Genomic DNA, 22,822 nt, shown 5'->3' on the forward strand with positions numbered 1-22,822 from the left:
TCGCCTGCCACGCGGGAGGCCCGGGTTCGATTCCCGGCCCATGCAACACTCGGTCCCCTTTTGGTCCCGAAGCCCCATCCTTGGGTTCCACGGCTGCCTCCACGTGTGCCCTGCGCCTCTGCTTCCCGACCCCCCACAGCCTGCGCGCTGACAGCTCGGCACCTGGCCCCACTCGCCCCCTCCCTCAACGCAGCGACCCCGAGACACTCACCTCTGCCCCTTCCACCCCCTGTCGGGGAAGCAGGGCCCCAGAGTCCCTGTGCTTCTCCCCTTCCCCCACCCTTGTGCCTGACACCAGCCGTCTTGTCCCTTCACTCTCCAGTTGCCTTCCCACACGCATTTCGCGTCCATGGAGGCCGCCAGGTACCTCGACCGCACACCAAACGCCGGACCGTCGGACCAGAACTCACCTCTCCCACGAGTGGCCTCCTACCGGCCCACGGCTGCCGTGGGGCGCAGGAAGGACTCCAAATGACTCCCAGTGGTATCATGCCGTGGGGCTTCCAAAATCACGCTCCTCATCCTACCCTCATTCCGCAGCCGCCGCCTCCCACCCCAACGCCGTCATCGGCGCCACAGCTCCCACCGCTCCCCACCCACACATGCACAGACGTCGCTGGGTCTGAAATCACTCTGCTCGTGGACCGCGGGTCGCCCCCCTGTGCGTTGAGCCGCTTTTCATCTGGATGCCAAGCACCGGGGGACTCCGGTCCGCGGGCCTTCCCTGCCCGCTCTTCACGCCTGCCCCAGACACGCTACACCCTCACTCGGGCACCAACTCCTCAGTCTCAGCGCCTCCCTGGAGGCACGCCGCGCTCCTATCTCGACCTGGGGAGATCCCGCCGGGACCGCGCACAATACGATTCGCGGCAACCTGGCATCCACCAGTCCTCCTTTTGCTCTCCCCTCTGCCTCACAGGCCCTGTGCTCACCGCTCTCGAATGCCCGGTCCTGCCGTCCATCCGGTTCCTCCATCCCGCCACGACGGCCCGCCACACCGAACGCACAGGCGCCTGGCCGATTGTCACCTCTGTATGCCACCCAAACCCGCACCCGCCGGCTGCCCGCCCAAATCCTACCTGAGCCTCAGGAGGCACTCCCTACCCTTTGCAGCGAGTCAGCGCTTTGCCCAGATTTAACCCGCCAACCCCACCCCGTGCAGGCAACGACACAAGCGCCTGGTACTGGCCGCAGACCCTCCGTTCTCAGTCGTCTCCTTTTTCGGTGTCGCGGACTTTGCCCGAACACCGCCGGTGAGAACGGTCAGTTTTAGCCGTCACTGTGGCTCACGCGTGACCCTAGGGCAAGGAAGCCTCCACGTGACCTCTCCACCCCACCCATGTCCCCAAACACAGTCTCTCTCTCTCTCTCTCCCCCCCCACCCCCACCCCCGTCTCTCTCACTCCTCCCCAATCGTTCCATGAAGGCAAGCCCACGTGTGCCGTCAGGGGCGGATTTCCGGCAGCGGTCCGGTGGTCGAGAGAAGTGGGGTCAGTGGCAGGTTGCTGCCAAAGCCTGGGCGTCCGCTTGGAAGCCGAGAGAAGTTCCAGCCGCTAGAAGACTGACTGGACTGTCTGAACTCTCTGCTCCGTGGCTTTGGGCGGAGGCTGCCAACACGTCGGATGCGGTTCTGGGCAGAGAGGCCTGAAGAGCTGGGCGGATGGACGTGAGGTCGGGTGGGAAGGGGAAACTAGCCAAAGTCCAACCTAGGGGCTGGTGGAGGGGCGTTCTCCGTTGTGCCTTGCACTCTTGAGGCCGGGTACAGCGTTCCGGTGGTGAAATGCACACCCGGAGTCCGCTAAGAGATGCGCTCGAGAGAAGGTGATGCCAGGCTCACTGAGAACAGGAGAAGCAGGTGAAGGCCACGTGGTTTCTTGTGCAAATAAAGTCACCGGTGGTGAGTTCAAAGTTTCCCCTCGGTGGGGGCAGTCGGCGAGTGGCGTGCATGCGTGTGTGTGGGCGCGGGCGCGCGCGCGCGCAGTGATGGTGGTGGTGCTGGTGCTGGTGCTGGTGCTGCTGTGACTTCTGACGGGAGCAAGGGGTTGGGCCTGGAGAGGCTGTGGTAAGTGAGTGACGGGCAAGGAGGGGGGCAGAAACTGAAAAGGAGTAAGTGGTTGGAGAGCTAGAGTGGCCAGGGTTCGTTAGGCTGGACGTGGAGAGTGCAGGCGAGGATCCGCAGGGGCCTGTCTTCAAGGCACGGGGGAAGTGAGCGAGCGAGCACAAGAAGCAGTTGTCCAAAAGGGGAGAGAGGTGTGACGTGAAGGCGCCAGAGAGGAAGAAGAAAGGCTTCCCTGACCGGGAATCGAACCCGGGCCGCGGCGGTGAGAGCGCCGAATCCTAACCACTAGACCACCAGGGAGCGTGGGGTTGGCTGGCCGGCGCCTGCGCCATCTGGGGCCAGACGCCTGGGTCCCAGGTGCTGGGCGCTGCCTCCGCACCCCAGGGCGGTCCGTTTGCCCTCACGCCGGGATCCAGGTGCGGCCGGCTGCCACAGCTGCCGCGGGCCGCCCGTGGCTGGCAACGGCCCCGGGTGCTGGCGGCGCCCTCAAAACGATGCAACGCCCGGCTCGCCTCGACTGGACTCCTTCCCGCGTCCACCCAGCAGAAGGAGGCCAGCACGCATTCCCCGGCACCCAACGAGCCCCCGGGGCCTCGTCAAAAGGTCGACTCGCTGCGTTGGCCGGGAATCGAACCCGGGTCAACTGCTTGGAAGGCAGCTATGCTCACCACTATACCACCAACGCCGCCCGGCCAAGACAGCCGCTCCAGCCGGGCCCGGCTGCCGAGCAGGGCACCGTGGGCGCCGCCGCGGTCTCCCGACCAGGCCCTGCCGCGACGCACATGGCGGGGCCGCTCGCCTCCGCCGGCCCAGCTTACGCAAGTGGCAGGGAGCCCTTTTCCACACCCACTCGGGGCCGGGCGCTCCGTCTGTGGCCACAGAGCTCCGGGCGAGGAAGAAGGCAGGGCGGCTTGGGAAGGGGACAGGGTGGTGGGGGACGGGGGACCGCGAGGTGGGCGCGCCAGGCACGAAGGGGCATCCTGCGCCCAGCGGGAGAGCGGGACCGCCGAGGGCCAAGCAGGCCACGCATAGGTAGAGGCCTGGGCACATGGGCGACTGCCAAAAAAGAGGGCGGCTGCCTCCCCGTCGGGGAATCGAACCCCGGTCTCCCGCGTGACAGGCGGGGATACTCACCACTATACTAACGAGGACGGCGGCGCCCGCCGTCGCGGCGCCCGTCCCCTCTCCCACGTCTAGACCGACCCTCTGCCCCGGCCGCCCCTTCCCGGCCCCACTCCCCCGCCAGAGGCCACGAAGGCACCCTCAACCAGCCCACACCAACTGGCCCTGGGACCGTGCCCGGCACCGGCCCCGGCCCCGGCCCCGGCCCCGGCCCCGGCCCCGGCCCTGGTTCGGTCCACAGCCACGCACCGAAATCGACCCTGTGCGCCCTGCCGGTCGCCCACCGCACCGGCATCTGGCAGTCGGGGTAGGGAGCCGCGCACCGGGTAGGGGAGCGGGCTAGCCAGCACGGCGCGGGCAGGAGCAGGAGCAGGAGGACCGCGCGCCGGGCGCGCTCCTGCCAGCACAGGGCGTGTGGGACTCAGCCGGTCTCGGTTGGGGACGCGTCCGCGGGTGCGTTCCCGGCGGGCGCAGGCGCCCCGCTGCGCCGACCTGGCTTCCTCCCGGCCCGCCTGGCCCGTCGCTGGCGCTCCCACACCGCCAGGGCTCGGCGCACCACGGGGCCAGCGAGCGACCCCGGCTCCCAGCCTGGCGAGCCGCGACGCGCCCAGGCCCGCCGTCAGGATGGCCGAGCGGTCTAAGGCGCTGCGTTCAGGTCGCAGTCTCCCCTGGAGGCGTGGGTTCGAATCCCACTCCTGACAAGCCCACCTTTTGGCCCCCCCCACACACACAACCAGGCTTCCCGGCCGGGCTCCCGCCAGCGCCCACCACAGCCGCTCTCTTCCCGGCACGGCCCCTTGGCCCACACCCCCTCCCCCCAATCTCCCCGACGCGCGTCGCCTTCTCTCTAAGCCCTGCGGAGGACCCCGTTCCCATCCGGCCAGACTGTGGGCGCCACGCTCCTTCACTTGAGGGCCTTTGACCAACCACACCTGCCAACCGCTCCACCACACAGCGGGCGAGTCCCCCGCTGGCCACGCCCCGCGGGATCCCGCCTCGGGGCCTGGTAAGACAGCTCGGCCCCACGGACGGACGATTGATTACCCACCCTGGTGAGTGGCCGGGCGTTCGCCCTCGAGCCGGTTGGCGTTCCCACCCGGGCGCCGCCACCAACCTCCCGCGGGCGGCGGCTTTCTCGGGGCCGGCCCACCACGTCCGTGCTGGCTGGCTGGGGCGCCGGCACCTGTCCCCCGCTGCACCCCGGCGAGAGGCGCGGGCGGCCAGGAGTTTGGCGACTGGAGGGTGCGGGTGGACAAGAAGGCAGCCACCCAGCCACGGGTCACCTGCCCTGACCGAAATGCCCGTCAGGGCAAAATTTGGACCGGCTCCTGGCTTCCTCGGGCGACAGCGGGCATGGCGGTCTGGTGAGCCTGGGCCGGCACAGAACGTGCCGGGGCCTGGGGATACCGCATCGACCTCCACCCGCGGTGTGCACACACGCGCACGCCCCCGCCGGCTGCAGGACGCCCAGGGCCCACCATCCATCCCCGCAGCCTCCTTCACGGTCCCACCAAGCAGCAACTCACGGAAGGCGGTGGCCACTGTCACGAGGTTGCACGGAGGTGCGCGCCATGGGTGCATGGGTGGTTCAGTGGTAGAATTCTCGCCTGCCACGCGGGAGGCCCGGGTTCGATTCCCGGCCCATGCAACACTCGGTCCCCTTTTGGTCCCGAAGCCCCATCCTTGGGTTCCACGGCTGCCTCCACGTGTGCCCTGCGCCTCTGCTTCCCGACCCCCCACAGCCTGCGCGCTGACAGCTCGGCACCTGGCCCCACTCGCCCCCTCCCTCAACGCAGCGACCCCGAGACACTCACCTCTGCCCCTTCCACCCCCTGTCGGGGAAGCAGGGCCCCAGAGTCCCTGTGCTTCTCCCCTTCCCCCACCCTTGTGCCTGACACCAGCCGTCTTGTCCCTTCACTCTCCAGTTGCCTTCCCACACGCATTTCGCGTCCATGGAGGCCGCCAGGTACCTCGACCGCACACCAAACGCCGGACCGTCGGACCAGAACTCACCTCTCCCACGAGTGGCCTCCTACCGGCCCACGGCTGCCGTGGGGCGCAGGAAGGACTCCAAATGACTCCCAGTGGTATCATGCCGTGGGGCTTCCAAAATCACGCTCCTCATCCTACCCTCATTCCGCAGCCGCCGCCTCCCACCCCAACGCCGTCATCGGCGCCACAGCTCCCACCGCTCCCCACCCACACATGCACAGACGTCGCTGGGTCTGAAATCACTCTGCTCGTGGACCGCGGGTCGCCCCCCTGTGCGTTGAGCCGCTTTTCATCTGGATGCCAAGCACCGGGGGACTCCGGTCCGCGGGCCTTCCCTGCCCGCTCTTCACGCCTGCCCCAGACACGCTACACCCTCACTCGGGCACCAACTCCTCAGTCTCAGCGCCTCCCTGGAGGCACGCCGCGCTCCTATCTCGACCTGGGGAGATCCCGCCGGGACCGCGCACAATACGATTCGCGGCAACCTGGCATCCACCAGTCCTCCTTTTGCTCTCCCCTCTGCCTCACAGGCCCTGTGCTCACCGCTCTCGAATGCCCGGTCCTGCCGTCCATCCGGTTCCTCCATCCCGCCACGACGGCCCGCCACACCGAACGCACAGGCGCCTGGCCGATTGTCACCTCTGTATGCCACCCAAACCCGCACCCGCCGGCTGCCCGCCCAAATCCTACCTGAGCCTCAGGAGGCACTCCCTACCCTTTGCAGCGAGTCAGCGCTTTGCCCAGATTTAACCCGCCAACCCCACCCCGTGCAGGCAACGACACAAGCGCCTGGTACTGGCCGCAGACCCTCCGTTCTCAGTCGTCTCCTTTTTCGGTGTCGCGGACTTTGCCCGAACACCGCCGGTGAGAACGGTCAGTTTTAGCCGTCACTGTGGCTCACGCGTGACCCTAGGGCAAGGAAGCCTCCACGTGACCTCTCCACCCCACCCATGTCCCCAAACACAGTCTCTCTCTCTCTCTCTCCCCCCCCCCCCCCACCCCCGTCTCTCTCACTCCTCCCCAATCGTTCCATGAAGGCAAGCCCACGTGTGCCGTCAGGGGCGGATTTCCGGCAGCGGTCCGGTGGTCGAGAGAAGTGGGGTCAGTGGCAGGTTGCTGCCAAAGCCTGGGCGTCCGCTTGGAAGCCGAGAGAAGTTCCAGCCGCTAGAAGACTGACTGGACTGTCTGAACTCTCTGCTCCGTGGCTTTGGGCGGAGGCTGCCAACACGTCGGATGCGGTTCTGGGCAGAGAGGCCTGAAGAGCTGGGCGGATGGACGTGAGGTCGGGTGGGAAGGGGAAACTAGCCAAAGTCCAACCTAGGGGCTGGTGGAGGGGCGTTCTCCGTTGTGCCTTGCACTCTTGAGGCCGGGTACAGCGTTCCGGTGGTGAAATGCACACCCGGAGTCCGCTAAGAGATGCGCTCGAGAGAAGGTGATGCCAGGCTCACTGAGAACAGGAGAAGCAGGTGAAGGCCACGTGGTTTCTTGTGCAAATAAAGTCACCGGTGGTGAGTTCAAAGTTTCCCCTCGGTGGGGGCAGTCGGCGAGTGGCGTGCATGCGTGTGTGTGGGCGCGGGCGCGCGCGCGCGCGCAGTGATGGTGGTGGTGCTGGTGCTGGTGCTGGTGCTGCTGTGACTTCTGACGGGAGCAAGGGGTTGGGCCTGGAGAGGCTGTGGTAAGTGAGTGACGGGCAAGGAGGGGGGCAGAAACTGAAAAGGAGTAAGTGGTTGGAGAGCTAGAGTGGCCAGGGTTCGTTAGGCTGGACGTGGAGAGTGCAGGCGAGGATCCGCAGGGGCCTGTCTTCAAGGCACGGGGGAAGTGAGCGAGCGAGCACAAGAAGCAGTTGTCCAAAAGGGGAGAGAGGTGTGACGTGAAGGCGCCAGAGAGGAAGAAGAAAGGCTTCCCTGACCGGGAATCGAACCCGGGCCGCGGCGGTGAGAGCGCCGAATCCTAACCACTAGACCACCAGGGAGCGTGGGGTTGGCTGGCCGGCGCCTGCGCCATCTGGGGCCAGACGCCTGGGTCCCAGGTGCTGGGCGCTGCCTCCGCACCCCAGGGCGGTCCGTTTGCCCTCACGCCGGGATCCAGGTGCGGCCGGCTGCCACAGCTGCCGCGGGCCGCCCGTGGCTGGCAACGGCCCCGGGTGCTGGCGGCGCCCTCAAAACGATGCAACGCCCGGCTCGCCTCGACTGGACTCCTTCCCGCGTCCACCCAGCAGAAGGAGGCCAGCACGCATTCCCCGGCACCCAACGAGCCCCCGGGGCCTCGTCAAAAGGTCGACTCGCTGCGTTGGCCGGGAATCGAACCCGGGTCAACTGCTTGGAAGGCAGCTATGCTCACCACTATACCACCAACGCCGCCCGGCCAAGACAGCCGCTCCAGCCGGGCCCGGCTGCCGAGCAGGGCACCGTGGGCGCCGCCGCGGTCTCCCGACCAGGCCCTGCCGCGACGCACATGGCGGGGCCGCTCGCCTCCGCCGGCCCAGCTTACGCAAGTGGCAGGGAGCCCTTTTCCACACCCACTCGGGGCCGGGCGCTCCGTCTGTGGCCACAGAGCTCCGGGCGAGGAAGAAGGCAGGGCGGCTTGGGAAGGGGACAGGGTGGTGGGGGACGGGGGACCGCGAGGTGGGCGCGCCAGGCACGAAGGGGCATCCTGCGCCCAGCGGGAGAGCGGGACCGCCGAGGGCCAAGCAGGCCACGCATAGGTAGAGGCCTGGGCACATGGGCGACTGCCAAAAAAGAGGGCGGCTGCCTCCCCGTCGGGGAATCGAACCCCGGTCTCCCGCGTGACAGGCGGGGATACTCACCACTATACTAACGAGGACGGCGGCGCCCGCCGTCGCGGCGCCCGTCCCCTCTCCCACGTCTAGACCGACCCTCTGCCCCGGCCGCCCCTTCCCGGCCCCACTCCCCCGCCAGAGGCCACGAAGGCACCCTCAACCAGCCCACACCAACTGGCCCTGGGACCGTGCCCGGCACCGGCCCCGGCCCCGGCCCCGGCCCCGGCCCCGGCCCCGGCCCTGGTTCGGTCCACAGCCACGCACCGAAATCGACCCTGTGCGCCCTGCCGGTCGCCCACCGCACCGGCATCTGGCAGTCGGGGTAGGGAGCCGCGCACCGGGTAGGGGAGCGGGCTAGCCAGCACGGCGCGGGCAGGAGCAGGAGCAGGAGGACCGCGCGCCGGGCGCGCTCCTGCCAGCACAGGGCGTGTGGGACTCAGCCGGTCTCGGTTGGGGACGCGTCCGCGGGTGCGTTCCCGGCGGGCGCAGGCGCCCCGCTGCGCCGACCTGGCTTCCTCCCGGCCCGCCTGGCCCGTCGCTGGCGCTCCCACACCGCCAGGGCTCGGCGCACCACGGGGCCAGCGAGCGACCCCGGCTCCCAGCCTGGCGAGCCGCGACGCGCCCAGGCCCGCCGTCAGGATGGCCGAGCGGTCTAAGGCGCTGCGTTCAGGTCGCAGTCTCCCCTGGAGGCGTGGGTTCGAATCCCACTCCTGACAAGCCCACCTTTTGGCCCCCCCCACACACACAACCAGGCTTCCCGGCCGGGCTCCCGCCAGCGCCCACCACAGCCGCTCTCTTCCCGGCACGGCCCCTTGGCCCACACCCCCTCCCCCCAATCTCCCCGACGCGCGTCGCCTTCTCTCTAAGCCCTGCGGAGGACCCCGTTCCCATCCGGCCAGACTGTGGGCGCCACGCTCCTTCACTTGAGGGCCTTTGACCAACCACACCTGCCAACCGCTCCACCACACAGCGGGCGAGTCCCCCGCTGGCCACGCCCCGCGGGATCCCGCCTCGGGGCCTGGTAAGACAGCTCGGCCCCACGGACGGACGATTGATTACCCACCCTGGTGAGTGGCCGGGCGTTCGCCCTCGAGCCGGTTGGCGTTCCCACCCGGGCGCCGCCACCAACCTCCCGCGGGCGGCGGCTTTCTCGGGGCCGGCCCACCACGTCCGTGCTGGCTGGCTGGGGCGCCGGCACCTGTCCCCCGCTGCACCCCGGCGAGAGGCGCGGGCGGCCAGGAGTTTGGCGACTGGAGGGTGCGGGTGGACAAGAAGGCAGCCACCCAGCCACAGGTCACCTGCCCTGACCGAAATGCCCGTCAGGGCAAAATTTGGACCGGCTCCTGGCTTCCTCGGGCGACAGCGGGCATGGCGGTCTGGTGAGCCTGCGCCGGCACAGAACGTGCCGGGGCCTGGGGATACCGCATCGACCTCCACCCGCGGTGTGCACACACGCGCACGCCCCCGCCGGCTGCAGGACGCCCAGGGCCCACCATCCATCCCCGCAGCCTCCTTCACGGTCCCACCAAGCAGCAACTCACGGAAGGCGGTGGCCACTGTCACGAGGTTGCACGGAGGTGCGCGCCATGGGTGCATGGGTGGTTCAGTGGTAGAATTCTCGCCTGCCACGCGGGAGGCCCGGGTTCGATTCCCGGCCCATGCAACACTCGGTCCCCTTTTGGTCCCGAAGCCCCATCCTTGGGTTCCACGGCTGCCTCCACGTGTGCCCTGCGCCTCTGCTTCCCGACCCCCCACAGCCTGCGCGCTGACAGCTCGGCACCTGGCCCCACTCGCCCCCTCCCTCAACGCAGCGACCCCGAGACACTCACCTCTGCCCCTTCCACCCCCTGTCGGGGAAGCAGGGCCCCAGAGTCCCTGTGCTTCTCCCCTTCCCCCACCCTTGTGCCTGACACCAGCCGTCTTGTCCCTTCACTCTCCAGTTGCCTTCCCACACGCATTTCGCGTCCATGGAGGCCGCCAGGTACCTCGACCGCACACCAAACGCCGGACCGTCGGACCAGAACTCACCTCTCCCACGAGTGGCCTCCTACCGGCCCACGGCTGCCGTGGGGCGCAGGAAGGACTCCAAATGACTCCCAGTGGTATCATGCCGTGGGGCTTCCAAAATCACGCTCCTCATCCTACCCTCATTCCGCAGCCGCCGCCTCCCACCCCAACGCCGTCATCGGCGCCACAGCTCCCACCGCTCCCCACCCACACATGCACAGACGTCGCTGGGTCTGAAATCACTCTGCTCGTGGACCGCGGGTCGCCCCCCTGTGCGTTGAGCCGCTTTTCATCTGGATGCCAAGCACCGGGGGACTCCGGTCCGCGGGCCTTCCCTGCCCGCTCTTCACGCCTGCCCCAGACACGCTACACCCTCACTCGGGCACCAACTCCTCAGTCTCAGCGCCTCCCTGGAGGCACGCCGCGCTCCTATCTCGACCTGGGGAGATCCCGCCGGGACCGCGCACAATACGATTCGCGGCAACCTGGCATCCACCAGTCCTCCTTTTGCTCTCCCCTCTGCCTCACAGGCCCTGTGCTCACCGCTCTCGAATGCCCGGTCCTGCCGTCCATCCGGTTCCTCCATCCCGCCACGACGGCCCGCCACACCGAACGCACAGGCGCCTGGCCGATTGTCACCTCTGTATGCCACCCAAACCCGCACCCGCCGGCTGCCCGCCCAAATCCTACCTGAGCCTCAGGAGGCACTCCCTACCCTTTGCAGCGAGTCAGCGCTTTGCCCAGATTTAACCCGCCAACCCCACCCCGTGCAGGCAACGACACAAGCGCCTGGTACTGGCCGCAGACCCTCCGTTCTCAGTCGTCTCCTTTTTCGGTGTCGCGGACTTTGCCCGAACACCGCCGGTGAGAACGGTCAGTTTTAGCCGTCACTGTGGCTCACGCGTGACCCTAGGGCAAGGAAGCCTCCACGTGACCTCTCCACCCCACCCATGTCCCCAAACACAGTCTCTCTCTCTCTCTCTCCCCCCCCCACCCCCACCCCCGTCTCTCTCACTCCTCCCCAATCGTTCCATGAAGGCAAGCCCACGTGTGCCGTCAGGGGCGGATTTCCGGCAGCGGTCCGGTGGTCGAGAGAAGTGGGGTCAGTGGCAGGTTGCTGCCAAAGCCTGGGCGTCCGCTTGGAAGCCGAGAGAAGTTCCAGCCGCTAGAAGACTGACTGGACTGTCTGAACTCTCTGCTCCGTGGCTTTGGGCGGAGGCTGCCAACACGTCGGATGCGGTTCTGGGCAGAGAGGCCTGAAGAGCTGGGCGGATGGACGTGAGGTCGGGTGGGAAGGGGAAACTAGCCAAAGTCCAACCTAGGGGCTGGTGGAGGGGCGTTCTCCGTTGTGCCTTGCACTCTTGAGGCCGGGTACAGCGTTCCGGTGGTGAAATGCACACCCGGAGTCCGCTAAGAGATGCGCTCGAGAGAAGGTGATGCCAGGCTCACTGAGAACAGGAGAAGCAGGTGAAGGCCACGTGGTTTCTTGTGCAAATAAAGTCACCGGTGGTGAGTTCAAAGTTTCCCCTCGGTGGGGGCAGTCGGCGAGTGGCGTGCATGCGTGTGTGTGGGCGCGGGCGCGCGCGCGCGCAGTGATGGTGGTGGTGCTGGTGCTGGTGCTGGTGCTGCTGTGACTTCTGACGGGAGCAAGGGGTTGGGCCTGGAGAGGCTGTGGTAAGTGAGTGACGGGCAAGGAGGGGGGCAGAAACTGAAAAGGAGTAAGTGGTTGGAGAGCTAGAGTGGCCAGGGTTCGTTAGGCTGGACGTGGAGAGTGCAGGCGAGGATCCGCAGGGGCCTGTCTTCAAGGCACGGGGGAAGTGAGCGAGCGAGCACAAGAAGCAGTTGTCCAAAAGGGGAGAGAGGTGTGACGTGAAGGCGCCAGAGAGGAAGAAGAAAGGCTTCCCTGACCGGGAATCGAACCCGGGCCGCGGCGGTGAGAGCGCCGAATCCTAACCACTAGACCACCAGGGAGCGTGGGGTTGGCTGGCCGGCGCCTGCGCCATCTGGGGCCAGACGCCTGGGTCCCAGGTGCTGGGCGCTGCCTCCGCACCCCAGGGCGGTCCGTTTGCCCTCACGCCGGGATCCAGGTGCGGCCGGCTGCCACAGCTGCCGCGGGCCGCCCGTGGCTGGCAACGGCCCCGGGTGCTGGCGGCGCCCTCAAAACGATGCAACGCCCGGCTCGCCTCGACTGGACTCCTTCCCGCGTCCACCCAGCAGAAGGAGGCCAGCACGCATTCCCCGGCACCCAACGAGCCCCCGGGGCCTCGTCAAAAGGTCGACTCGCTGCGTTGGCCGGGAATCGAACCCGGGTCAACTGCTTGGAAGGCAGCTATGCTCACCACTATACCACCAACGCCGCCCGGCCAAGACAGCCGCTCCAGCCGGGCCCGGCTGCCGAGCAGGGCACCGTGGGCGCCGCCGCGGTCTCCCGACCAGGCCCTGCCGCGACGCACATGGCGGGGCCGCTCGCCTCCGCCGGCCCAGCTTACGCAAGTGGCAGGGAGCCCTTTTCCACACCCACTCGGGGCCGGGCGCTCCGTCTGTGGCCACAGAGCTCCGGGCGAGGAAGAAGGCAGGGCGGCTTGGGAAGGGGACAGGGTGGTGGGGGACGGGGGACCGCGAGGTGGGCGCGCCAGGCACGAAGGGGCATCCTGCGCCCAGCGGGAGAGCGGGACCGCCGAGGGCCAAGCAGGCCACGCATAGGTAGAGGCCTGGGCACATGGGCGACTGCCAAAAAAGAGGGCGGCTGCCTCCCCGTCGGGGAATCGAACCCCGGTCTCCCGCGTGACAGGCGGGGATACTCACCACTATACTAACGAGGACGGCGGCGCCCGCCGTCGCGGCGCCCGTCCCCTCTCCCACGTCTAGACCGACCCTCTGCCCCGGCCGCCCCTTCCCGGCCCCACTCCCCCGCCAGAGGCCACGAAGGCACCCTCAACCAGCCCACACCAACTGGCCCTGGGACCGTGCCCGGCACCGGCCCCGGCCCCGGCCCCGGCCCCGGCCCCGGCCCCGGCCCTGGTTCGGTCCACAGCCACGCACCGAAATCGACCCTGTGCGCCCTGCCGGTCGCCCACCGCACCGGCATCTGGCAGTCGGGGTAGGGAGCCGCGCACCGGGTAGGGGAGCGGGCTAGCCAGCACGGCGCGGGCAGGAGCAGGAGCAGGAGGACCGCGCGCCGGGCGCGCTCCTGCCAGCACAGGGCGTGTGGGACTCAGCCGGTCTCGGTTGGGGACGCGTCCGCGGGTGCGTTCCCGGCGGGCGCAGGCGCCCCGCTGCGCCGACCTGGCTTCCTCCCGGCCCGCCTGGCCCGTCGCTGGCGCTCCCACACCGCCAGGGCTCGGCGCACCACGGGGCCAGCGAGCGACCCCGGCTCCCAGCCTGGCGAGCCGCGACGCGCCCAGGCCCGCCGTCAGGATGGCCGAGCGGTCTAAGGCGCTGCGTTCAGGTCGCAGTCTCCCCTGGAGGCGTGGGTTCGAATCCCACTCCTGACAAGCCCACCTTTTGGCCCCCCCCACACACACAACCAGGCTTCCCGGCCGGGCTCCCGCCAGCGCCCACCACAGCCGCTCTCTTCCCGGCACGGCCCCTTGGCCCACACCCCCTCCCCCCAATCTCCCCGACGCGCGTCGCCTTCTCTCTAAGCCCTGCGGAGGACCCCGTTCCCATCCGGCCAGACTGTGGGCGCCACGCTCCTTCACTTGAGGGCCTTTGACCAACCACACCTGCCAACCGCTCCACCACACAGCGGGCGAGTCCCCCGCTGGCCACGCCCCGCGGGATCCCGCCTCGGGGCCTGGTAAGACAGCTCGGCCCCACGGACGGACGATTGATTACCCACCCTGGTGAGTGGCCGGGCGTTCGCCCTCGAGCCGGTTGGCGTTCCCACCCGGGCGCCGCCACCAACCTCCCGCGGGCGGCGGCTTTCTCGGGGCCGGCCCACCACGTCCGTGCTGGCTGGCTGGGGCGCCGGCACCTGTCCCCCGCTGCACCCCGGCGAGAGGCGCGGGCGGCCAGGAGTTTGGCGACTGGAGGGTGCGGGTGGACAAGAAGGCAGCCACCCAGCCACGGGTCACCTGCCCTGACCGAAATGCCCGTCAGGGCAAAATTTGGACCGGCTCCTGGCTTCCTCGGGCGACAGCGGGCATGGCGGTCTGGTGAGCCTGGGCCGGCACAGAACGTGCCGGGGCCTGGGGATACCGCATCGACCTCCACCCGCGGTGTGCACACACGCGCACGCCCCCGCCGGCTGCAGGACGCCCAGGGCCCACCATCCATCCCCGCAGCCTCCTTCACGGTCCCACCAAGCAGCAACTCACGGAAGGCGGTGGCCACTGTCACGAGGTTGCACGGAGGTGCGCGCCATGGGTGCATGGGTGGTTCAGTGGTAGAATTCTCGCCTGCCACGCGGGAGGCCCGGGTTCGATTCCCGGCCCATGCAACACTCGGTCCCCTTTTGGTCCCGAAGCCCCATCCTTGGGTTCCACGGCTGCCTCCACGTGTGCCCTGCGCCTCTGCTTCCCGACCCCCCACAGCCTGCGCGCTGACAGCTCGGCACCTGGCCCCACTCGCCCCCTCCCTCAACGCAGCGACCCCGAGACACTCACCTCTGCCCCTTCCACCCCCTGTCGGGGAAGCAGGGCCCCAGAGTCCCTGTGCTTCTCCCCTTCCCCCACCCTTGTGCCTGACACCAGCCGTCTTGTCCCTTCACTCTCCAGTTGCCTTCCCACACGCATTTCGCGTCCATGGAGGCCGCCAGGTACCTCGACCGCACACCAAACGCCGGACCGTCGGACCAGAACTCACCTCTCCCACGAGTGGCCTCCTACCGGCCCACGGCTGCCGTGGGGCGCAGGAAGGACTCCAAATGACTCCCAGTGGTATCATGCCGTGGGGCTTCCAAAATCACGCTCCTCATCCTACCCTCATTCCGCAGCCGCCGCCTCCCACCCCAACGCCGTCATCGGCGCCACAGCTCCCACCGCTCCCCACCCACACATGCACAGACGTCGCTGGGTCTGAAATCACTCTGCTCGTGGACCGCGGGTCGCCCCCCTGTGCGTTGAGCCGCTTTTCATCTGGATGCCAAGCACCGGGGGACTCCGGTCCGCGGGCCTTCCCTGCCCGCTCTTCACGCCTGCCCCAGACACGCTACACCCTCACTCGGGCACCAACTCCTCAGTCTCAGCGCCTCCCTGGAGGCACGCCGCGCTCCTATCTCGACCTGGGGAGATCCCGCCGGGACCGCGCACAATACGATTCGCGGCAACCTGGCATCCACCAGTCCTCCTTTTGCTCTCCCCTCTGCCTCACAGGCCCTGTGCTCACCGCTCTCGAATGCCCGGTCCTGCCGTCCATCCGGTTCCTCCATCCCGCCACGACGGCCCGCCACACCGAACGCACAGGCGCCTGGCCGATTGTCACCTCTGTATGCCACCCAAACCCGCACCCGCCGGCTGCCCGCCCAAATCCTACCTGAGCCTCAGGAGGCACTCCCTACCCTTTGCAGCGAGTCAGCGCTTTGCCCAGATTTAACCCGCCAACCCCACCCCGTGCAGGCAACGACACAAGCGCCTGGTACTGGCCGCAGACCCTCCGTTCTCAGTCGTCTCCTTTTTCGGTGTCGCGGACTTTGCCCGAACACCGCCGGTGAGAACGGTCAGTTTTAGCCGTCACTGTGGCTCACGCGTGACCCTAGGGCAAGGAAGCCTCCACGTGACCTCTCCACCCCACCCATGTCCCCAAACACAGTCTCTCTCTCTCTCTCTCCCCCCCCCACCCCCACCCCCGTCTCTCTCACTCCTCCCCAATCGTTCCATGAAGGCAAGCCCACGTGTGCCGTCAGGGGCGGATTTCCGGCAGCGGTCCGGTGGTCGAGAGAAGTGGGGTCAGTGGCAGGTTGCTGCCAAAGCCTGGGCGTCCGCTTGGAAGCCGAGAGAAGTTCCAGCCGCTAGAAGACTGACTGGACTGTCTGAACTCTCTGCTCCGTGGCTTTGGGCGGAGGCTGCCAACACGTCGGATGCGGTTCTGGGCAGAGAGGCCTGAAGAGCTGGGCGGATGGACGTGAGGTCGGGTGGGAAGGGGAAACTAGCCAAAGTCCAACCTAGGGGCTGGTGGAGGGGCGTTCTCCGTTGTGCCTTGCACTCTTGAGGCCGGGTACAGCGTTCCGGTGGTGAAATGCACACCCGGAGTCCGCTAAGAGATGCGCTCGAGAGAAGGTGATGCCAGGCTCACTGAGAACAGGAGAAGCAGGTGAAGGCCACGTGGTTTCTTGTGCAAATAAAGTCACCGGTGGTGAGTTCAAAGTTTCCCCTCGGTGGGGGCAGTCGGCGAGTGGCGTGCATGCGTGTGTGTGGGCGCGGGCGCGCGCGCGCGCAGTGATGGTGGTGGTGCTGGTGCTGGTGCTGGTGCTGCTGTGACTTCTGACGGGAGCAAGGGGTTGGGCCTGGAGAGGCTGTGGTAAGTGAGTGACGGGCAAGGAGGGGGGCAGAAACTGAAAAGGAGTAAGTGGTTGGAGAGCTAGAGTGGCCAGGGTTCGTTAGGCTGGACGTGGAGAGTGCAGGCGAGGATCCGCAGGGGCCTGTCTTCAAGGCACGGGGGAAGTGAGCGAGCGAGCACAAGAAGCAGTTGTCCAAAAGGGGAGAGAGGTGTGACGTGAAGGCGCCAGAGAGGAAGAAGAAAGGCTTCCCTGACCGGGAATCGAACCCGGGCCGCGGCGGTGAGAGCGCCGAATCCTAACCACTAGACCACCAGGGAGCGTGGGGTTGGCTGGCCGGCGCCTGCGCCATCTGGGGCCAGACGCCTGGGTCCCAGGTGCTGGGCGCTGCCTCCGCACCCCAGGGCGGTCCGTTTGCCCTCACGCCGGGATCCAGGTGCGGCCGGCTGCCACAGCTGCCGCGGGCCGCCCGTGGCTGGCAACGGCCCCGGGTGCTGGCGGCGCCCTCAAAACGATGCAACGCCCGGCTCGCCTCGACTGGACTCCTTCCCGCGTCCACCCAGCAGAAGGAGGCCAGCACGCATTCCCCGGCACCCAACGAGCCCCCGGGGCCTCGTCAAAAGGTCGACTCGCTGCGTTGGCCGGGAATCGAACCCGGGTCAACTGCTTGGAAGGCAGCTATGCTCACCACTATACCACCAACGCCGCCCGGCCAAGACAGCCGCTCCAGCCGGGCCCGGCTGCCGAGCAGGGCACCGTGGGCGCCGCCGCGGTCTCCCGACCAGGCCCTGCCGCGACGCACATGGCGGGGCCGCTCGCCTCCGCCGGCCCAGCTTACGCAAGTGGCAGGGAGCCCTTTTCCACACCCACTCGGGGCCGGGCGCTCCGTCTGTGGCCACAGAGCTCCGGGCGAGGAAGAAGGCAGGGCGGCTTGGGAAGGGGACAGGGTGGTGGGGGACGGGGGACCGCGAGGTGGGCGCGCCAGGCACGAAGGGGCATCCTGCGCCCAGCGGGAGAGCGGGACCGCCGAGGGCCAAGCAGGCCACGCATAGGTAGAGGCCTGGGCACATGGGCGACTGCCAAAAAAGAGGGCGGCTGCCTCCCCGTCGGGGAATCGAACCCCGGTCTCCCGCGTGACAGGCGGGGATACTCACCACTATACTAACGAGGACGGCGGCGCCCGCCGTCGCGGCGCCCGTCCCCTCTCCCACGTCTAGACCGACCCTCTGCCCCGGCCGCCCCTTCCCGGCCCCACTCCCCCGCCAGAGGCCACGAAGGCACCCTCAACCAGCCCACACCAACTGGCCCTGGGACCGTGCCCGGCACCGGCCCCGGCCCCGGCCCCGGCCCCGGCCCCGGCCCCGGCCCTGGTTCGGTCCACAGCCACGCACCGAAATCGACCCTGTGCGCCCTGCCGGTCGCCCACCGCACCGGCATCTGGCAGTCGGGGTAGGGAGCCGCGCACCGGGTAGGGGAGCGGGCTAGCCAGCACGGCGCGGGCAGGAGCAGGAGCAGGAGGACCGCGCGCCGGGCGCGCTCCTGCCAGCACAGGGCGTGTGGGACTCAGCCGGTCTCGGTTGGGGACGCGTCCGCGGGTGCGTTCCCGGCGGGCGCAGGCGCCCCGCTGCGCCGACCTGGCTTCCTCCCGGCCCGCCTGGCCCGTCGCTGGCGCTCCCACACCGCCAGGGCTCGGCGCACCACGGGGCCAGCGAGCGACCCCGGCTCCCAGCCTGGCGAGCCGCGACGCGCCCAGGCCCGCCGTCAGGATGGCCGAGCGGTCTAAGGCGCTGCGTTCAGGTCGCAGTCTCCCCTGGAGGCGTGGGTTCGAATCCCACTCCTGACAAGCCCACCTTTTGGCCCCCCCCACACACACAACCAGGCTTCCCGGCCGGGCTCCCGCCAGCGCCCACCACAGCCGCTCTCTTCCCGGCACGGCCCCTTGGCCCACACCCCCTCCCCCCAATCTCCCCGACGCGCGTCGCCTTCTCTCTAAGCCCTGCGGAGGACCCCGTTCCCATCCGGCCAGACTGTGGGCGCCACGCTCCTTCACTTGAGGGCCTTTGACCAACCACACCTGCCAACCGCTCCACCACACAGCGGGCGAGTCCCCCGCTGGCCACGCCCCGCGGGATCCCGCCTCGGGGCCTAGTAAGACAGCTCGGCCCCACGGACGGACGATTGATTACCCACCCTGGTGAGTGGCCGGGCGTTCGCCCTCGAGCCGGTTGGCGTTCCCACCCGGGCGCCGCCACCAACCTCCCGCGGGCGGCGGCTTTCTCGGGGCCGGCCCACCACGTCCGTGCTGGCTGGCTGGGGCGCCGGCACCTGTCCCCCGCTGCACCCCGGCGAGAGGCGCGGGCGGCCAGGAGTTTGGCGACTGGAGGGTGCGGGTGGACAAGAAGGCAGCCACCCAGCCACGGGTCACCTGCCCTGACCGAAATGCCCGTCAGGGCAAAATTTGGACCGGCTCCTGGCTTCCTCGGGCGACAGCGGGCATGGCGGTCTGGTGAGCCTGCGCCGGCACAGAACGTGCCGGGGCCTGGGGATACCGCATCGACCTCCACCCGCGGTGTGCACACACGCGCACGCCCCCGCCGGCTGCAGGACGCCCAGGGCCCACCATCCATCCCCGCAGCCTCCTTCACGGTCCCACCAAGCAGCAACTCACGGAAGGCGGTGGCCACTGTCACGAGGTTGCACGGAGGTGCGCGCCATGGGTGCATGGGTGGTTCAGTGGTAGAATTCTCGCCTGCCACGCGGGAGGCCCGGGTTCGATTCCCGGCCCATGCAACACTCGGTCCCCTTTTGGTCCCGAAGCCCCATCCTTGGGTTCCACGGCTGCCTCCACGTGTGCCCTGCGCCTCTGCTTCCCGACCCCCCACAGCCTGCGCGCTGACAGCTCGGCACCTGGCCCCACTCGCCCCCTCCCTCAACGCAGCGACCCCGAGACACTCACCTCTGCCCCTTCCACCCCCTGTCGGGGAAGCAGGGCCCCAGAGTCCCTGTGCTTCTCCCCTTCCCCCACCCTTGTGCCTGACACCAGCCGTCTTGTCCCTTCACTCTCCAGTTGCCTTCCCACACGCATTTCGCGTCCATGGAGGCCGCCAGGTACCTCGACCGCACACCAAACGCCGGACCGTCGGACCAGAACTCACCTCTCCCACGAGTGGCCTCCTACCGGCCCACGGCTGCCGTGGGGCGCAGGAAGGACTCCAAATGACTCCCAGTGGTATCATGCCGTGGGGCTTCCAAAATCACGCTCCTCATCCTACCCTCATTCCGCAGCCGCCGCCTCCCACCCCAACGCCGTCATCGGCGCCACAGCTCCCACCGCTCCCCACCCACACATGCACAGACGTCGCTGGGTCTGAAATCACTCTGCTCGTGGACCGCGGGTCGCCCCCCTGTGCGTTGAGCCGCTTTTCATCTGGATGCCAAGCACCGGGGGACTCCGGTCCGCGGGCCTTCCCTGCCCGCTCTTCACGCCTGCCCCAGACACGCTACACCCTCACTCGGGCACCAACTCCTCAGTCTCAGCGCCTCCCTGGAGGCACGCCGCGCTCCTATCTCGACCTGGGGAGATCCCGCCGGGACCGCGCACAATACGATTCGCGGCAACCTGGCATCCACCAGTCCTCCTTTTGCTCTCCCCTCTGCCTCACAGGCCCTGTGCTCACCGCTCTCGAATGCCCGGTCCTGCCGTCCATCCGGTTCCTCCATCCCGCCACGACGGCCCGCCACACCGAACGCACAGGCGCCTGGCCGATTGTCACCTCTGTATGCCACCCAAACCCGCACCCGCCGGCTGCCCGCCCAAATCCTACCTGAGCCTCAGGAGGCACTCCCTACCCTTTGCAGCGAGTCAGCGCTTTGCCCAGATTTAACCCGCCAACCCCACCCCGTGCAGGCAACGACACAAGCGCCTGGTACTGGCCGCAGACCCTCCGTTCTCAGTCGTCTCCTTTTTCGGTGTCGCGGACTTTGCCCGAACACCGCCGGTGAGAACGGTCAGTTTTAGCCGTCACTGTGGCTCACGCGTGACCCTAGGGCAAGGAAGCCTCCACGTGACCTCTCCACCCCACCCATGTCCCCAAACACAGTCTCTCTCTCTCTCTCTCCCCCCCCCACCCCCACCCCCGTCTCTCTCACTCCTCCCCAATCGTTCCATGAAGGCAAGCCCACGTGTGCCGTCAGGGGCGGATTTCCGGCAGCGGTCCGGTGGTCGAGAGAAGTGGGGTCAGTGGCAGGTTGCTGCCAAAGCCTGGGCGTCCGCTTGGAAGCCGAGAGAAGTTCCAGCCGCTAGAAGACTGACTGGACTGTCTGAACTCTCTGCTCCGTGGCTTTGGGCGGAGGCTGCCAACACGTCGGATGCGGTTCTGGGCAGAGAGGCCTGAAGAGCTGGGCGGATGGACGTGAGGTCGGGTGGGAAGGGGAAACTAGCCAAAGTCCAACCTAGGGGCTGGTGGAGGGGCGTTCTCCGTTGTGCCTTGCACTCTTGAGGCCGGGTACAGCGTTCCGGTGGTGAAATGCACACCCGGAGTCCGCTAAGAGATGCGCTCGAGAGAAGGTGATGCCAGGCTCACTGAGAACAGGAGAAGCAGGTGAAGGCCACGTGGTTTCTTGTGCAAATAAAGTCACCGGTGGTGAGTTCAAAGTTTCCCCTCGGTGGGGGCAGTCGGCGAGTGGCGTGCATGCGTGTGTGTGGGCGCGGGCGCGCGCGCGCGCAGTGATGGTGGTGGTGCTGGTGCTGGTGCTGGTGCTGCTGTGACTTCTGACGGGAGCAAGGGGTTGGGCCTGGAGAGGCTGTGGTAAGTGAGTGACGGGCAAGGAGGGGGGCAGAAACTGAAAAGGAGTAAGTGGTTGGAGAGCTAGAGTGGCCAGGGTTCGTTAGGCTGGACGTGGAGAGTGCAGGCGAGGATCCGCAGGGGCCTGTCTTCAAGGCACGGGGGAAGTGAGCGAGCGAGCACAAGAAGCAGTTGTCCAAAAGGGGAGAGAGGTGTGACGTGAAGGCGCCAGAGAGGAAGAAGAAAGGCTTCCCTGACCGGGAATCGAACCCGGGCCGCGGCGGTGAGAGCGCCGAATCCTAACCACTAGACCACCAGGGAGCGTGGGGTTGGCTGGCCGGCGCCTGCGCCATCTGGGGCCAGACGCCTGGGTCCCAGGTGCTGGGCGCTGCCTCCGCACCCCAGGGCGGTCCGTTTGCCCTCACGCCGGGATCCAGGTGCGGCCGGCTGCCACAGCTGCCGCGGGCCGCCCGTGGCTGGCAACGGCCCCGGGTGCTGGCGGCGCCCTCAAAACGATGCAACGCCCGGCTCGCCTCGACTGGACTCCTTCCCGCGTCCACCCAGCAGAAGGAGGCCAGCACGCATTCCCCGGCACCCAACGAGCCCCCGGGGCCTCGTCAAAAGGTCGACTCGCTGCGTTGGCCGGGAATCGAACCCGGGTCAACTGCTTGGAAGGCAGCTATGCTCACCACTATACCACCAACGCCGCCCGGCCAAGACAGCCGCTCCAGCCGGGCCCGGCTGCCGAGCAGGGCACCGTGGGCGCCGCCGCGGTCTCCCGACCAGGCCCTGCCGCGACGCACATGGCGGGGCCGCTCGCCTCCGCCGGCCCAGCTTACGCAAGTGGCAGGGAGCCCTTTTCCACACCCACTCGGGGCCGGGCGCTCCGTCTGTGGCCACAGAGCTCCGGGCGAGGAAGAAGGCAGGGCGGCTTGGGAAGGGGACAGGGTGGTGGGGGACGGGGGACCGCGAGGTGGGCGCGCCAGGCACGAAGGGGCATCCTGCGCCCAGCGGGAGAGCGGGACCGCCGAGGGCCAAGCAGGCCACGCATAGGTAGAGGCCTGGGCACATGGGCGACTGCCAAAAAAGAGGGCGGCTGCCTCCCCGTCGGGGAATCGAACCCCGGTCTCCCGCGTGACAGGCGGGGATACTCACCACTATACTAACGAGGACGGCGGCGCCCGCCGTCGCGGCGCCCGTCCCCTCTCCCACGTCTAGACCGACCCTCTGCCCCGGCCGCCCCTTCCCGGCCCCACTCCCCCGCCAGAGGCCACGAAGGCACCCTCAACCAGCCCACACCAACTGGCCCTGGGACCGTGCCCGGCACCGGCCCCGGCCCCGGCCCCGGCCCCGGCCCCGGCCCCGGCCCTGGTTCGGTCCACAGCCACGCACCGAAATCGACCCTGTGCGGCCTGCCGGTCGCCCACCGCACCGGCATCTGGCAGTCGGGGTAGGGAGCCGCGCACCGGGTAGGGGAGCGGGCTAGCCAGCACGGCGCGGGCAGGAGCAGGAGCAGGAGGACCGCGCGCCGGGCGCGCTCCTGCCAGCACAGGGCGTGTGGGACTCAGCCGGTCTCGGTTGGGGACGCGTCCGCGGGTGCGTTCCCGGCGGGCGCAGGCGCCCCGCTGCGCCGACCTGGCTTC

At 68.5% G+C, this 22,822-nt stretch overlaps 4 protein-coding genes and 23 non-coding genes across 27 annotated transcripts; 12 read left to right on the top strand and 15 right to left on the bottom strand.

Moving 5' to 3' along the window:
- Positions 1-2,287: 2,287 nt before the first annotated feature.
- Trnae-cuc (transfer RNA glutamic acid (anticodon CUC)) lies at positions 2,288-2,359 on the bottom strand. The gene has a single exon. It is a non-coding gene; the product is annotated as a tRNA-Glu (tRNA).
- Positions 2,360-2,672: 313 nt separating this feature from the next.
- Trnag-ucc (transfer RNA glycine (anticodon UCC)) lies at positions 2,673-2,744 on the bottom strand. The gene has a single exon. It is a non-coding gene; the product is annotated as a tRNA-Gly (tRNA).
- Positions 2,745-3,138: 394 nt separating this feature from the next.
- Trnad-guc (transfer RNA aspartic acid (anticodon GUC)) lies at positions 3,139-3,210 on the bottom strand. The gene has a single exon. It is a non-coding gene; the product is annotated as a tRNA-Asp (tRNA).
- A 589-nt stretch (positions 3,211-3,799) lies between these two features.
- Trnal-cag (transfer RNA leucine (anticodon CAG)) lies at positions 3,800-3,882 on the top strand. Its single transcript has one exon. It is a non-coding gene; the product is annotated as a tRNA-Leu (tRNA).
- A 175-nt stretch (positions 3,883-4,057) lies between these two features.
- LOC124976390 (uncharacterized) lies at positions 4,058-6,392 on the top strand. The gene is made up of 5 exons (XM_047539290.1): positions 4,058-4,743; positions 5,107-5,268; positions 5,704-5,816; positions 5,947-6,046; positions 6,211-6,392. The coding sequence occupies exons 1-5, from the start codon at positions 4,479-4,481 to the stop codon at positions 6,339-6,341; spliced, it is 771 nt and encodes a 256-aa protein (XP_047395246.1). The 5' UTR covers positions 4,058-4,478; the 3' UTR covers positions 6,342-6,392.
- Positions 4,759-4,829, top strand: Trnag-gcc (transfer RNA glycine (anticodon GCC)). The gene has a single exon. It is a non-coding gene; the product is annotated as a tRNA-Gly (tRNA).
- Positions 6,393-7,073: 681 nt separating the features above from the next.
- On the bottom strand, positions 7,074-7,145 carry Trnae-cuc (transfer RNA glutamic acid (anticodon CUC)). The gene has a single exon. It is a non-coding gene; the product is annotated as a tRNA-Glu (tRNA).
- A 313-nt stretch (positions 7,146-7,458) lies between these two features.
- On the bottom strand, positions 7,459-7,530 carry Trnag-ucc (transfer RNA glycine (anticodon UCC)). The gene has a single exon. It is a non-coding gene; the product is annotated as a tRNA-Gly (tRNA).
- A 394-nt stretch (positions 7,531-7,924) lies between these two features.
- Trnad-guc (transfer RNA aspartic acid (anticodon GUC)) lies at positions 7,925-7,996 on the bottom strand. Its single transcript has one exon. It is a non-coding gene; the product is annotated as a tRNA-Asp (tRNA).
- A 589-nt stretch (positions 7,997-8,585) lies between these two features.
- Trnal-cag (transfer RNA leucine (anticodon CAG)) lies at positions 8,586-8,668 on the top strand. The gene has a single exon. It is a non-coding gene; the product is annotated as a tRNA-Leu (tRNA).
- A 596-nt stretch (positions 8,669-9,264) lies between these two features.
- LOC124985655 (uncharacterized) lies at positions 9,265-11,179 on the top strand. The gene is made up of 5 exons (XM_047554351.1): positions 9,265-9,529; positions 9,893-10,054; positions 10,490-10,602; positions 10,733-10,832; positions 10,998-11,179. Exons 1-5 carry the CDS (start codon positions 9,265-9,267, stop codon positions 11,126-11,128), a joined length of 771 nt encoding a protein of 256 aa, XP_047410307.1. The 3' UTR covers positions 11,129-11,179.
- On the top strand, positions 9,545-9,615 carry Trnag-gcc (transfer RNA glycine (anticodon GCC)). The gene has a single exon. It is a non-coding gene; the product is annotated as a tRNA-Gly (tRNA).
- A 679-nt stretch (positions 11,180-11,858) lies between the features above and the next one.
- Trnae-cuc (transfer RNA glutamic acid (anticodon CUC)) lies at positions 11,859-11,930 on the bottom strand. Its single transcript has one exon. It is a non-coding gene; the product is annotated as a tRNA-Glu (tRNA).
- Positions 11,931-12,243: 313 nt separating this feature from the next.
- On the bottom strand, positions 12,244-12,315 carry Trnag-ucc (transfer RNA glycine (anticodon UCC)). Its single transcript has one exon. It is a non-coding gene; the product is annotated as a tRNA-Gly (tRNA).
- Positions 12,316-12,709: 394 nt separating this feature from the next.
- Positions 12,710-12,781, bottom strand: Trnad-guc (transfer RNA aspartic acid (anticodon GUC)). The gene has a single exon. It is a non-coding gene; the product is annotated as a tRNA-Asp (tRNA).
- Positions 12,782-13,370: 589 nt separating this feature from the next.
- Trnal-cag (transfer RNA leucine (anticodon CAG)) lies at positions 13,371-13,453 on the top strand. The gene has a single exon. It is a non-coding gene; the product is annotated as a tRNA-Leu (tRNA).
- Positions 13,454-13,628: 175 nt separating this feature from the next.
- LOC124976280 (uncharacterized) lies at positions 13,629-15,964 on the top strand. Its single transcript, XM_047539236.1, has 5 exons — positions 13,629-14,314; positions 14,678-14,839; positions 15,275-15,387; positions 15,518-15,617; positions 15,783-15,964. Exons 1-5 carry the CDS (start codon positions 14,050-14,052, stop codon positions 15,911-15,913), a joined length of 771 nt encoding a protein of 256 aa, XP_047395192.1. The 5' UTR covers positions 13,629-14,049; the 3' UTR covers positions 15,914-15,964.
- Positions 14,330-14,400, top strand: Trnag-gcc (transfer RNA glycine (anticodon GCC)). Its single transcript has one exon. It is a non-coding gene; the product is annotated as a tRNA-Gly (tRNA).
- Positions 15,965-16,643: 679 nt separating the features above from the next.
- Positions 16,644-16,715, bottom strand: Trnae-cuc (transfer RNA glutamic acid (anticodon CUC)). The gene has a single exon. It is a non-coding gene; the product is annotated as a tRNA-Glu (tRNA).
- A 194-nt stretch (positions 16,716-16,909) lies between these two features.
- LOC124985760 (translation initiation factor IF-2-like) lies at positions 16,910-20,749 on the top strand. The gene is made up of 7 exons (XM_047554399.1): positions 16,910-17,233; positions 17,662-17,844; positions 18,493-19,099; positions 19,463-19,624; positions 20,060-20,172; positions 20,303-20,402; positions 20,568-20,749. The coding sequence occupies exons 1-7, from the start codon at positions 16,910-16,912 to the stop codon at positions 20,696-20,698; spliced, it is 1,620 nt and encodes a 539-aa protein (XP_047410355.1). The 3' UTR covers positions 20,699-20,749.
- On the bottom strand, positions 17,029-17,100 carry Trnag-ucc (transfer RNA glycine (anticodon UCC)). The gene has a single exon. It is a non-coding gene; the product is annotated as a tRNA-Gly (tRNA).
- On the bottom strand, positions 17,495-17,566 carry Trnad-guc (transfer RNA aspartic acid (anticodon GUC)). Its single transcript has one exon. It is a non-coding gene; the product is annotated as a tRNA-Asp (tRNA).
- Positions 18,156-18,238, top strand: Trnal-cag (transfer RNA leucine (anticodon CAG)). Its single transcript has one exon. It is a non-coding gene; the product is annotated as a tRNA-Leu (tRNA).
- On the top strand, positions 19,115-19,185 carry Trnag-gcc (transfer RNA glycine (anticodon GCC)). The gene has a single exon. It is a non-coding gene; the product is annotated as a tRNA-Gly (tRNA).
- Positions 20,750-21,428: 679 nt separating the features above from the next.
- Positions 21,429-21,500, bottom strand: Trnae-cuc (transfer RNA glutamic acid (anticodon CUC)). Its single transcript has one exon. It is a non-coding gene; the product is annotated as a tRNA-Glu (tRNA).
- A 313-nt stretch (positions 21,501-21,813) lies between these two features.
- On the bottom strand, positions 21,814-21,885 carry Trnag-ucc (transfer RNA glycine (anticodon UCC)). The gene has a single exon. It is a non-coding gene; the product is annotated as a tRNA-Gly (tRNA).
- Positions 21,886-22,279: 394 nt separating this feature from the next.
- Positions 22,280-22,351, bottom strand: Trnad-guc (transfer RNA aspartic acid (anticodon GUC)). Its single transcript has one exon. It is a non-coding gene; the product is annotated as a tRNA-Asp (tRNA).
- Between the last annotated feature and the right edge of the window lie 471 nt (positions 22,352-22,822).

This window comes from Sciurus carolinensis, chromosome 1, assembly GCF_902686445.1.
Source record: "Sciurus carolinensis chromosome 1, mSciCar1.2, whole genome shotgun sequence".
Classification (NCBI taxonomy): domain Eukaryota; kingdom Metazoa; phylum Chordata; class Mammalia; order Rodentia; family Sciuridae; genus Sciurus; species Sciurus carolinensis.